The sequence below is a fragment of the Hesperophylax consimilis genome, chromosome 31, assembly GCF_061612785.1.
Source record: "Hesperophylax consimilis isolate HC1 chromosome 31, BYU_Hcon_1.0, whole genome shotgun sequence".
Classification (NCBI taxonomy): Eukaryota; Metazoa; Arthropoda; class Insecta; order Trichoptera; family Limnephilidae; genus Hesperophylax; species Hesperophylax consimilis.
In genome coordinates this window covers 5,983,364-5,996,660 of record NC_142866.1, presented here as the reverse complement: position 1 = coordinate 5,996,660, position 13,297 = coordinate 5,983,364, and the positions used below count along the sequence as shown (strand labels likewise).

Here is a 13,297-nt window from a genome sequence, read left to right as displayed (position 1 = left end):
GCTGATATAAACTTTGGTGTACCTCAAGGAAGCACTCTAGGACCACTTTTATTCAATATCTATATAAATGAATTATGTAACAGTTCATTTGCCGATCATATTATCACCTTTGCCGATGACACAGTATTATTATTTGAAGGCAAAAATTGGAATGAAGTTCATAGTAATGCAGAAATTGGTATTAACAAGGTAAAACAATGGCTAGATAATAATCTTCTCACTCTCAATACTGACAAAACTAAATTCATTTGCTTCAGTGCAACTCAAGCGGGACAACCAAGAGAAACTCAAAGAATTATTATACACCATTGCAATGACCCAAACACTTGCAATTGCAATACCTTAGAGTATGTAGATAGCATAAAATATCTAGGAATTATTGTAGACAAGAATCTGAGATGGAATGAACACATCTATTCAATCTCCACAAAGGTCAGAAAACTCACGCATCTTTTCATGGCGATTAGAAATATTCTATGCGCAAAAGATCTAAAACTAATGTACTATGCCATGTGCAACTCTTTACTTGAATATGCATCTTTAGGATGGGGAGGATGTACCAAATCAATTCTGGACCCCTTAGCCAAAGCACAGAAATCACTACTAAGGGTCATACTTAAAAAACCATTTAGATACCCCAGTAATGATTTATTCAAAGAGATAGGAGTTCTGGATGTGAGGCAACTATTTATAAGAAAAGTTATATTATACACACAAAAATATCGTCACCTCTTCCCCTCCGTAGAACATTATCACAACACCCGACATGCAGGGAGGAATCCAATAGTTCCACTTGCTACTATGACATCCCTTGCTCAAAGACAATATTCTTACCTAGGTCCAAAAATGTTCAACCTTATACCCGGTTCTTGGAAATTGAAAAGTGGAAGCGTCCTGCGTAAATTAGTCAATGATTGGATTCTAAACTTAGGGAGAGTCGAAAGTGAACGTATGCTGTATAACTGTTAAACAAAATCACCAAATCAACTGTTAAACAAAATCACCAAACTTCTGATGTTTTTCAACCTAAGATTTATGGTTATGCGCCCCTGAAGCCTGTCTGCTCATTAGGTACATCACTACTGTAAAGCGTATCACATTTGTACGTCGCACACTAACTCTGTGTGAAACTTGGTACCTACTACGGTAATGATTTATAATTAATACATAACACAATATGACGTACGAAGTAATGCACCAATTTCACCAAAGTAGCACTAAATCAGGTACTATGTATTTATATTCATAGTTTATGTTTCATAGTTTATATTTCTATCTATATATATAGTTATTGTTTTTACATTTTAGCAGTAGTTCAAGAAATGAGCGCGGTATATATTCGTATTGCCGTATAATATAATTTGTTCTGAATTCATGTTTTAATTCAGTGAAAACAATCATGCACATAATTTATTACGCATTCTAGTTACAACGCTTACCTCATACTCTGTAAATTTTAATATTTTATGTTACCAGGTTAATTCGGTAAATCCGATTATAATATATGCTACCAGATTAATTTTTTCTACTTCTCACAAAACAATGTATGTGTACTTATATTTATTATATACATTTTCTTTATTACACAACTTAATTTCAGAGAAAAATGAAACTTTTTTTTGGTTTTTGTTATGTAATTATGTACATTTCAGTAATAATATGAACTAAACATGTCAATTTGTCTGTCCTAGAACGGGAAACTTTTCTAGTTGGACAGGCAAAGCATCCAATATGTAATATGTACTTTCTTTTGATAAATAAATAAATAAATAAAAAATAAATAAAAAAATGACGTGTATGCAGCTGACAGACTGAAGGTTAAGAATTTTGTTTTTCCAGCATTAAGGGTAAGGAGATTATCATCTTTGAGAGTTAAGGTTTTGAGCTAAGTTTAATGCTCTTTTCCAGTTTTCGTGTAGATATAAGCACAGTGTCATCTGCAAAAGATATTAATTTTCCGGCTATGGGAAGGTTACAGAGTTTATTTATATAAATGAGTTTATTTGTATAAATCAAATAGGACAATCGATAAAGTAAGTATAAGTAGTTACTTACTTACTAAACTTACTTACTTATAAGGTACTTAAATGTTTTAATTTATTAGTAATTCTTTATTGGTTAAGTGAATATCACTTGATTAAATGTTTCGCAGTCGCTGGTAGATGGCGTAATTTTTCAGGTTTACCAACATTAGAAGGATAAAATTTCTTCTTTTCAAAATCAACGATCCTGGGGATTTTTTTTAATGTAAATATTTCCAGCTACACTAATTCTACAGTAATTGTTATAACTACTCTTGAGAAACAGAAGAAAATTATCAAATTATATTGAAAAAATAAATAATTTTCATCAATAAAAAATATCAGTAGTCAGTAGTTTTTCTTATTTGTAAAAAAGTAAATGAAGATAGAGTCAGTAATCTATTGTTTATTCGGCGTAATCTATGTGATAATATTCCGGCCTTACCATTGTCTACATTGAAAAGATTGCCTACAAAACTTGTGTTAGGAATGTGCCAAAGTTTTGTCCATTTATTGATTTAAATCCAGTGACTCGCCGCCATAAGTTATTTCTAAAAAAATCGCATTGTATGGCAAAATAAGCATAAAACAAAAAAAAAAAACAAAAAATAATGTTACACCCTTTTTAAGAAGGAAGCAAATACTTTGGGATGTGACATTATATATGAAATGAAAAAAAAAACACACTTTGTAATACACCACTTTTATTGAATTAATAAATGACAGCCAACCAGGTCTCACTTATCTCAGTTAATATAATATAAGCCCCGATGAAGCTTGAGATAAGCGAAATCTGGTTGCTCTCATTTATTATTTCAATAAAAGTGGTGTAATAGAAAGTGTGTTTTTTCATTCGAACAATATTATTTATAATAAATTCTTTTATTTATAATAAATTCTTTTATTTATTTATTTATAAATTCACGCCCGGCTGGGCTTTTACATGTTATTTTCTTATTTTTTACAAAGATCATCTAAATAAATACAAAAAAATACATAATAATAAAAATCAAAAAACAAAATCAAAAAGAAAATAGAAGACAAAATAAAACACAACCACTTAAACAAAACAATGTCAAAACGAAATAAAGTGGAAACTAGATACTCCAACATGCAAGATGGAAAAATATAACGCTAGGAAAATTACAAAACTTTGGTACGATAAACAGAGCTATTTAGTTTCTATAGTTAGATTATAATATATTTGATATTCTTCTTTCTGAAATAAATTGGGAAATGAATTTAATAATTAAATATTTTTAAATTGTTATTATTAATTATTAATTAATTATCACCAACGTGTGTACACAAAGTGTGGATTGCCACTTCTTTGTTCTATTATTGTTTACAATGTGTATTTCTTCATATTTTTCCCGCTTATCCACGACAATGTGATGTAACCAATAGGTATTCATGTCACATCGGTGTTCACATTGTTTACTCACAAGCAACCCAAGGAATGAAAATAAAGGAAAGAGGGGTTTAAGAAGATCTCTCAGTGTCAGATCAAAAACAAAATGGCTGACGATATCAATCAAGGTGTACGGCAAACTGACCTGTAGTTCGGTTTCGCTCTGTATCTCAACGATGAGGCGTGTCCTGGCGCCGACCTTGACAGCAAGGTCGGTGAGGCGCCTTAAGAACAAGGGTTCGCCACCCAGATCGGTGCCCGCGGCCGCTTCCACCCCGCGCGCGTGCACCTCGAGGCGCACCCGCTTGCGGGGTGACGCGCCCACGCCCAGCACATACTCGCCCGAATCGGCGAGCGTGGCGCTCTCGGCGTGCAGCGAGGCACGTGCCCCCTCGCTCGTGCTAGTCCAGCGGCTGTCGAGCACGCCGCCAGCGCGGCTCCTGAAAATAAAGTTAGTGATCAGTTTATTGCCGGAAAACAGTTCTAACTTTGTTCAACCTTTTAACGAAGCCTATGAGCTGTAATTTTGCTGTCGATGAAAATCCAACAAATATGTGAAAACATCAATTAAAAAAAAAACATTGGAACTATGACTAGAAAAATAATATCGCAAATACTATACCAAAAAATTGTCATCGAGAAAAATACATGCCGCCGACGGGAATTGAACCCACAGCCTTTTAAGTTTTTTAAGCATAGCACAAAGAATAACATATTATTATTGAGCAATAATTATTAGCCTGAAACACCTTTATAAATTGAAAAAAATCATTTAGGACGGGTTGTTTCGGAGAATTTGAACCGCTGGTGGTTAAAGTGGTTTATATTTATTTTGTTACTAATTTTATAAGAAAGCAAAAAAGTTAATCAAGGTAAACTGTTACAGATAAACTTAGAAATAATATTGTATTTTTAAAAAGTTATTTCCATTACGCGTTCATACATTTCTATTAAAAAAATATATTTTTTGATAGTTTATATTTATATATTTTTAAAGAGTAATTTATTTTTTTATTTGTTTTCTACTCACGGGAAACGATAGGAAAACCTTCAATTTATCTAAAGCATATTTTTGGTATTTATAATATACACCAATTCGTAATACAGATTAATGAAAATGGTGATTTATCATTAAGCTTCGCCTTAACGGCTGTAATGTCAACTAATTTCAGAGAAACGCGTACGTGATTGCTACCAAAAATGATGTAGAGAAGTGGGTTAATTTTTCTGGGCCCTCAGATACTTTTAATAAAAAAATATATTTGATATACTAACTTTTCATTTTGTAAAACATTATCTGATAATGTGGGCCTCATTGGGTGTTTTACTCATGCTGAGCCCCCCAATTTATAATTTAATGAAAATATTATCGAAATAATAAATATAAATAAAATAAAACAAATTTGGATGGAATAATGTAAAATAAAAAAGAATAAAAAATAAAAAAAATAAAAATCAGCAAATATGATGATGAAGTACGTTTGTATGTAATGAAGTGTCCATTTTAATGGTATTGTGTTATATATGTTTAATTATTATTTATTAAAGGAAAAAGTACATACAAGTAATAAGGTTTACAATTTACAATGAAAATATGCAATACTACTCTTTCAGAGAAGCATTAGCTTGTGGTTGGAAGAGGAGATATCATTATATTATTGTAGATATACATATAGAATCAGGAGAAGTAGGAAAATAAATATACTGTAAGTAAAATGTACTACTAGTAGCTATAATATATAAATAAAAACATGATGTAATTAGTTTCTGGAATAAAGACCACTATTATTATTATTATTTGTATTCTGTTTACTATATTTGGAGAAGAAGTTGCTTCTTAAGTAGAATATTTATTATTCATTTTTTTGATAATTTATCTTTAAAATTGTTTTTCAAAATGCTCAAAGCTTGGCTTTTGTTGTTTATGATTCTGATTTCCTCAGGGAGTTGATTGAAAAAGCTTCTTCCTTGGTATGTATAGTAATTTGCAAAGGAAGTGTTTAATTTTGGTCATGGAAAAAATGTGTTTAAGTCGAGTACGGTTTTCAGTTAGAAATTGGTACTTTTATTTTTCTTTTATAATGTGAATTAATGAATTTTTAATGTACAGATCTTTAAAATGAGGTACTTGAAATTCTTTGAATAAGCGGTCTGTTGGGTAGTCCGAAGGTTTTTTAATGTGATTTTAATAATTATTCTCTGCAAGATTTCTATTGGAAGGAGGTTAGATTTATATGCGGATCCCCAACTAATGATAGCATATTGTAAAGTTGATTGATCCAAAGCATAGAATATTAAATATAGTTTTTTATCGACAAAAAATTTCTGATTCTTAAGAATATATATATTAGTTTTCTAATCTTTTTTACAACTTGACATATTTGGTCTTTCCATTTCAGATTTTTATCTATATTAAATATTGTCTCTTTTTCTTTAATCCATCTTTTATTTTTTATCTGACTGCAGATATAATTGATACACACAACTGTTGAACCTGTACAAATTACGTTGAATAGTTGAAACGAGGGGATTGTAATCTTTAGATGTCCGGTAGGAATGCTGCCTTGTTCCACGGTATTTCAAAGGAAATTGTTCCGAGGACTAGAGTCTTTGAGCCCTTCGGCACCAGTCTGCATAGTTTGACAGCTCCGCTGTTTAACGATTTGTCGGCCTCTGCGTTTCCTCCCTCACATAACATGAGTCTCCTCGAGACCCATGTTCACTCCTTCCTCTCCTCAAAAAGACCCTCCATATGGCATCCCCAAAGACGACATAGGCCCTGACATAGAGTTAATGATGTGGAGTTAACTTTTTTAAAGATTGTTAACTAACTATATTTTAATTATTTGTGAGTGGCTCTTGTTACCTGCCATGAAAAATATAATGTTTGGGAGACGTTATTTTTTTATATAATAACTAGAACTATGAATCCTCCGCAATGCTTCGCTTCTACTAATGTCTTTCTCAGGCGCCACCAACTTCTTCAAATCATTCATCACAAGGTTAGGTTCACCACAATGTATACCACAATGTTACTGTTAAAAAACTACATTACATCGACTTTCTACTCCGTATCTCTTTATGGCGCAAAGATATTGCGTTAAGGCGATGTACTACGTCGTGTAATATTTTAAATTGAGCCGCTATCAATAACAACCCTTACGTAGATGGCCATAAGGTTTAAATTCCCGCTTAACACCATCCGCCTGTTTTGATTTATGCAAGAAAAAAACATGACCAAAAAGTGCCTTTTATTTTATTTTGTGGATGTTCAGGCGTAAATATTAATTTTTTTTCGATCATTTTATAAATAACTTAATTTGCCACATTATTCAATGAAATCATAACCGAAAATGGGTTCGTAAGTAGGAGATTTTGAACTGTAAAGGAGTTTTCATAGGCCTTTACATTATTTTTTTCTGGGCTTATAAAAAGACTTATCTAAAAAACACTCGATTGTTTCAAAGGCCAAGATGTATTCTACTCGCAGTATTTAATTAAAGCATCTGAAACATTTCTAGGGGACCAAATTTTCAAACCAAAAACACATGATTTTGCATTACTACGTATGGCATCGCCTTAAGTATTCTTTGGACATCCCCGACTTATTCCACCATTAAAATATCTCTAAATATCCTCGTACTTATGAAAAAAAGCTTAGAAATTTTCAGCGATGTCGGTTGACTACTTTCGAGTTCAGTCGATATGGCTGAAAAAAAATCGTTTAAAAAAAAATTCCATTCCAATTCTTTTTGGGTTCAATACTATCCTATATTTCAAGTTGAAATCAACCAACATTCACAAAATTTCATTGAAATCGGTTGGGTGGTTTTGGAAATTAGCTTGTACGAACACAGTGACACGTGATTTTTTTATATTAAGATATAGCCATCGACCTATAACCTATCCCCCATTCATTAAAAAATATAAGTACCTCAAGTACTAAGTTACCAAATTAAAATGACGTTGTGTTTTATTTTTTTTTAAATGTAAAATAAACCATTTTAAGTTATTTGTGATGAAGGCGTAATGTTTTTTTCAAAGCTTGACATTGTTTCTTTCATTTGACATTAAATCTGGATGTTGTGATGTTGAGTGTCATGTGGAATGAAAATCAAAACACAACAGCCTCAAGCAAAATATAAAAGTAAAATTTGAGTTGTTTTTGAAAGCTTTATTATCATCAGAGAACTATTATAATTATAAATACGTAGAACCTGATTTCGCCTAATTGGCGATTAAAGTTTATTTGATTGATTGAGATCTAATTTTGTCTAGAGCGAATCAACCGATCCTTGTCTTTGGACTAAAAGCTAAGGGGCTATGAGCTAGTTGTATGGCATTTGGCAGAATAATATCCCTACACTAGAACTAGTAGTGAGTCAGTACCGCTTATAACCATTCGCATTTACCGCTGAGTATACTTTGAAAAATGTACGCCGTTTGTCCTGGTGCGTTCGGTTATGGCTGCTGACATGGTAGAGCTCTGTAATCAATGACAACAAAGAATTTCCCGCCCGCTTTCAGTACTCTGCGAGTAACCAAAATATACTCTGAGTGCCAAGGTCGCGTTTTTTTCCATTTTCTTCACGCGTCTGGGTAAATGTCACAGCTTTGACCCGTTTTCTCTAAGCGTCGCGTAATGAGCAGAGACGAATTCTTGGCCACTCACAAAACTGGTTGAGCTTCATTCGCAATGATTATGCACGTTCATAAAAGATTAGGGATTTAAACCTCCATATTAAAAAGGAACATGAATGATGAAAAGTGTGAAATTCCTCCAATCAATTTCCATACAGGATAATATTAGCATAAGTCTCAAACACATATTTATCTAACATCCTCATTAATAAAAAATAACTTCACAATCGTTAAACGGTGTTTTTGTTATACACTGTACAAATACTGTACAATTTCTATTTCAAATTATTACTAGTAAAAAAAAAAATTGCAACTTTGCATTTTGGCAGACTGGCGCATTTTCAATATGAAAACTTTGATTTGTGATTTGAGACGAGTGATTCAAAGCAGGTTCTTGTCGACAATTTCAATTCTAATGATAATAGTGAATTGATCATTAGTATAATTTAATATATTTATTAAAATAAAATAAAATACTTTTTGTTTTAAAACCATGAGTTTTTGATAATTTTTAGAACCGACCGGTTTCGCTTTACTCAAGCATCTTCAGGGTACAAATTATTACTTAACTTAAATTAACAGTAATAATTTGTACCCTGAAGATGCTTGAGTAAATCGAAACCGGTCGGTTCTAAAAATTATTAAAAACTCGTGGTTTTAAAACAAAAAGTATTTTATTTTATTAAATATGTCAAACCACAAAGTGATTGCTTTCTACAATAATAATATATTTATTATCATTTGTGTTATTTAGTTTTATGTTATATTAAAGAGCTAGGTTATTACAGACATATTATTTTTTGATTGACTGTTACCGCTTGAATTTTATAAGAAATTCACGATAGCGATGTCTTTCAATAACATAATTGCCTTATGCATATGAATGTAAATTCAAATTTTAAGACATCTACGTTTATATTGCGCTAAAATGAATGAAAAATGTCTGATTTTGTTTGTATTCCTCCGGGAATTATTGTAATAAAATTTAATTGTATGAACGAGATAAAAAGTGAACTGACACTTTTCTTCAAATTCCTTAAATAAAATGAATATGTTTTTGGAATTTTTATTTCTCTGAAGTTTTTCGACGTTTTTAAAATGGTATATTATATGGAACATTTAAAATACCCTAGAATTAATTATGAAATTCCATGAGAAATTATTATCATTTCAAATTAAGTTTTTACAGCAGATAAACCACCGCCTTTGACTGGCTAAGCAATGTATATATCTTATCTATCTTTCCATGAACTATTTTATGTCAGTTTCTATTTTACGTTTCAATTGGTAAGGTTTTCACATATACGGTCGTTTATCGATTGAATAATTTTTTCACCGTGTTTTTAGTAAGGCTATGGGTGTTTAGACTGTTTAGTGATGAGTAATTCAAAATTTCTATGCATGTTGCAATATTTCTCAGTTTTTTTTATGTTTCAATTAATATTTTATCCTGGAAAGTAGAATCACAGCACTGAATAAAGGATATATTTGCTACACAAAATTCATACAAATAAAAATATAAATGTTCGTTGGTTCCAAATATTAAATATCCGAAAGTTCTACACCAATTGCTTTGAAATTTTGACACAGCATGCAGCGTTGCATTCGAATACGCGTGTGTTTTCATATACCTAAATTAAATAAATGTCATGTGTGACAGGTGACAGGTAAAAACATGATTTTTAAAAACAGCGCCATTTGTTGGACGTAAAAGCAAAACGCGCTATTGTTTCTCTATCTCTATCTAGTAAAGCTAGTATAGATAGATATAGCTCGAGTGCACAGCAAAGTTTCGTAACATCGCCACCCGCTGCTACAGGGGCCATTTCATTTCATCTAGGAACATAAGATTACGTATTTTTAAAATACTGGTGGGATCCTGCTGAAATTTTAACTATTTCATTATTTAGTTTTCAGATTGATTCCTTGGGTCGAAAAGCAAACGGTCATAAAATGGTTATCGAATACGCTGAAGCGTCTGAAGCATCGTTTAGAATAACAAAAACATTTTAGATTCCGTCTAACTATCAACATGTCTATTTCCCGTCATATTGTCAGATTGCAGTAAGAAAATTATTGTATTCGTATTTCGGTCAATTCTTCAGCTGTTTTCCTTAGAACGGTAGTTTGGTAGCGCCGTCACCGCGGGCCAATCCCATCACTTTATTTATATCGCGCGCCGAAAAAAAACTGGTGTTTGGCCTACGTTTCTGGAAAATTCTTTTGATGCAATGAATTCGATCATCGTTACAAATAATAAAGGCCAAACTGCAGAGCAGAATCCCACTAGACAAAGTTTTTTTAACCACTGTTATAAATAAAATAATATTCTCCAAAGCGCTGGCATATTTATCCCATTTTTTATTTCTTATAAAACCGACTTTTTGGGTTGCCCGTATTCCACGTTTAATTTACTTGAGTATACGATTCAGCGCAATTAGACATTGCTACAGGTAGGTAATGAACAGATGTTCAGCACCAACAACATAAATCTTATTAGTGTTCTTTTGATTTACATCGATTTAAAACAAAATACTAATAATACTGTTTGACTCCTAGGCCCCAGACAGGCCAATGAAATTGGTAATTTGTTCAAGAAAGAATTTCAACATTCAATTTTCACAGAAGTAGTAGCTGAATGAACAAATAACCACCTAGACGTCGCATTCGTCAATTCGTCTGCTATCTAAGACTAGATATTTTCCGCTTATTGTAAGTGTATTATAGACGAATACATCACACATAAATCTAATTTTTTAATATCCTTATTAACAAAATATAACTTTTATCTCTTTTTAAGCCACTTTAAATATGATGTTCTTTAATTTTATTCTCGCTTTTTTTTACAACGGCTACAAAATAATTTATGCATGTTGTACCAAAATAATATGCATATTCTGGATAAACTAGATATTTATTACAGATGCTCTCATTCTACGGTATGAATCCATGAATTAGTACGTCCAGGAGTATGACATTATTATTTTTTATAAAATAATATATATATACCTTTTATAAATTAGATATTTAGCACAGATGTTCACATTCTACGGTATGAATCTATGGAGTAGTATGTCCAGGAGTATGCCATTATTATTTTTTTATAATATAATATATATACCTTTTATAAACTAGATATTTAGCACAGATGCTCACATTCTACTGTAGGAATTTACGGATTAGTATGTCATTTGTATGTTTTTTTTATAAAATAATATACATACCTTGGATAAACTAGATATTTAGCACAGATGCTCACATTCTACGGTATGAATCTATAGATTAGTACGTCAAGGAGTATGCCATTATTATTTTTTTATAAAATTTTTTATAAAAACCTTTTACAAACTAGATATTTAGCACAGATGCTCACATTCTTCGGTAGGAATTTACGGATTAGTGTGTCTAGGAGTATGTCATTATTATGTCTTTATGAAATAATATACATACCTTGGATAAACTAGATATTAAACTAGATAAACTAGCACAGATGCTCATATTCTACGGTAGGAATCTACGAATTAGTATGTTGAAGTAATTATCAAGTATTATGAAATTAAGAAAACCAAAATTCATCCAGCATTATTTGATGTACCGTGCTATGCAGCGAAAGCACTAGAAATTGAAAACATTTCTTTTTATATCTGACAAATGTAATTTTTAGGAAATGGAGTCGTTTTTTTTCCATTTCTTTATTTAAGTACATACTTTTCGAACGTTAGACTATATCTGTTTACTACAAGCCTATAATTGATTACGCTAATGCGTTATAGATACAGTAGGTACCTATCTACAATTACTTTTAGTTAACAAACTTTTAATGAAGGTAAAATTTCCAAAACACGGATAATACTGAAAATAATTTTTATTGTATTTTGACCAGTTGAAATTCATTCAGACATATAATAAAGGTATGTATATATTGTATACATGCCCTTAATAGATCCAGGGTGGCAGGAATGAGGGAAAGGATAAGAAGCTCTGGAAATATCCTCACTATGGAAGCCCGCCTCACTCCATCCTCCAGCATTGACGCACACTGGACAAAAATACTAGCGCCTAATATAGTCACGGCTCCCTAAAGGCTTCAACTTTCTATTATTCTATTAATTTTAACATTTTATTCTATTTTATTTTCAATTTATTCTTTATTTTTTGTTGTTCTTTTTTTTGTTTTTGATCATATATTTTTTGTATCTCTATATGGAATGTGTGGGACTGCACTAACCTCCCCACATACCGGAATAAACACTTTTATTATTATTATTTAATTCGTTTTTTAATATATATGTATATATATTTATTTATTTTTTAATTTTATTTAGGAAACAATATGTTTTACATATAATAATGAGTTACTTATTTCTATAAACATTATAAATCTTTATAAATTTTTATAAATCCTGCATTATCTGTCACATAATTAAATTTAAAATGAGTAGATAAATATATATTTTTTTAATCTGTCAGTTAAAGATATTATTTTTTTATGTTGTAGTACTTATAAGTATTGTTATTAATAATACTTATAAGTACTGCAACTTACAACAAAAAAATTAGCCAAGTTGCAGTTATTAATAATACTTATAAGTACTGCAACTTTTTTGTTGTAAGTTGCAGTACTTATAAGTATTGTTATTAATAATACCCTTTATTTGAACGTAGGAACGTAGCAACGTTTGATTTGCATATTATATTGGCCTGATAGAGGAAGCCATGTGCATTGTGCACGCGCAATTTGAAATACTAATAAAAATAACAGTTGGGTAAAACATGTTGACTGGATACGAACATAATTAGGTTATATATCTGTCAGATTAATCTGTCAATCAAATTTATTAATCCATTCGATATTATTAGGTAGCGATGTGACGGAGACGGTTATGATATTATGACAAACAACAAACTGTTCATGTTTATTTTTATAAATAACAACTAAGTTACTTGCTTCGTAACTAGACTCATAGTAATTTGTGTAATTTATGTTACAATTATTGAACCACTTTTTACAACATAACTGTGATAATGTATCTACTTTTATCGTTCTTATCCAGTTTATTATAATATTATGAACTGTACACTTACTTATAATTGTACTCCTGAACAACTTACATACAACAATGTATAAAAGACTTAATATAAATATAAATCGTATTATAACAAGGGCTGATATATTATATCATAAAAACATAAATGCCGGGTTCCAGTTAAAGTGTGTAGCAAG

At 31.1% G+C, this 13,297-nt stretch overlaps 1 protein-coding gene across 3 annotated transcripts in view; it reads right to left on the bottom strand.

Moving 5' to 3' along the window:
* LOC149409379 (uncharacterized) overlaps nucleotides 1–13,297 on the bottom strand; it is a 110,007-nt gene that overhangs the window by 70,884 nt on the left and 25,826 nt on the right. For all 3 annotated transcript variants that reach the window (XM_089649874.1, XM_089649876.1, XM_089649875.1), the window contains exon 2: nucleotides 3,578–3,872. In XM_089649874.1, the coding sequence (XP_089506000.1) occupies nucleotides 3,578–3,872 (295 nt within the window). The remainder of the gene's footprint in view (nucleotides 1–3,577; nucleotides 3,873–13,297) is intronic.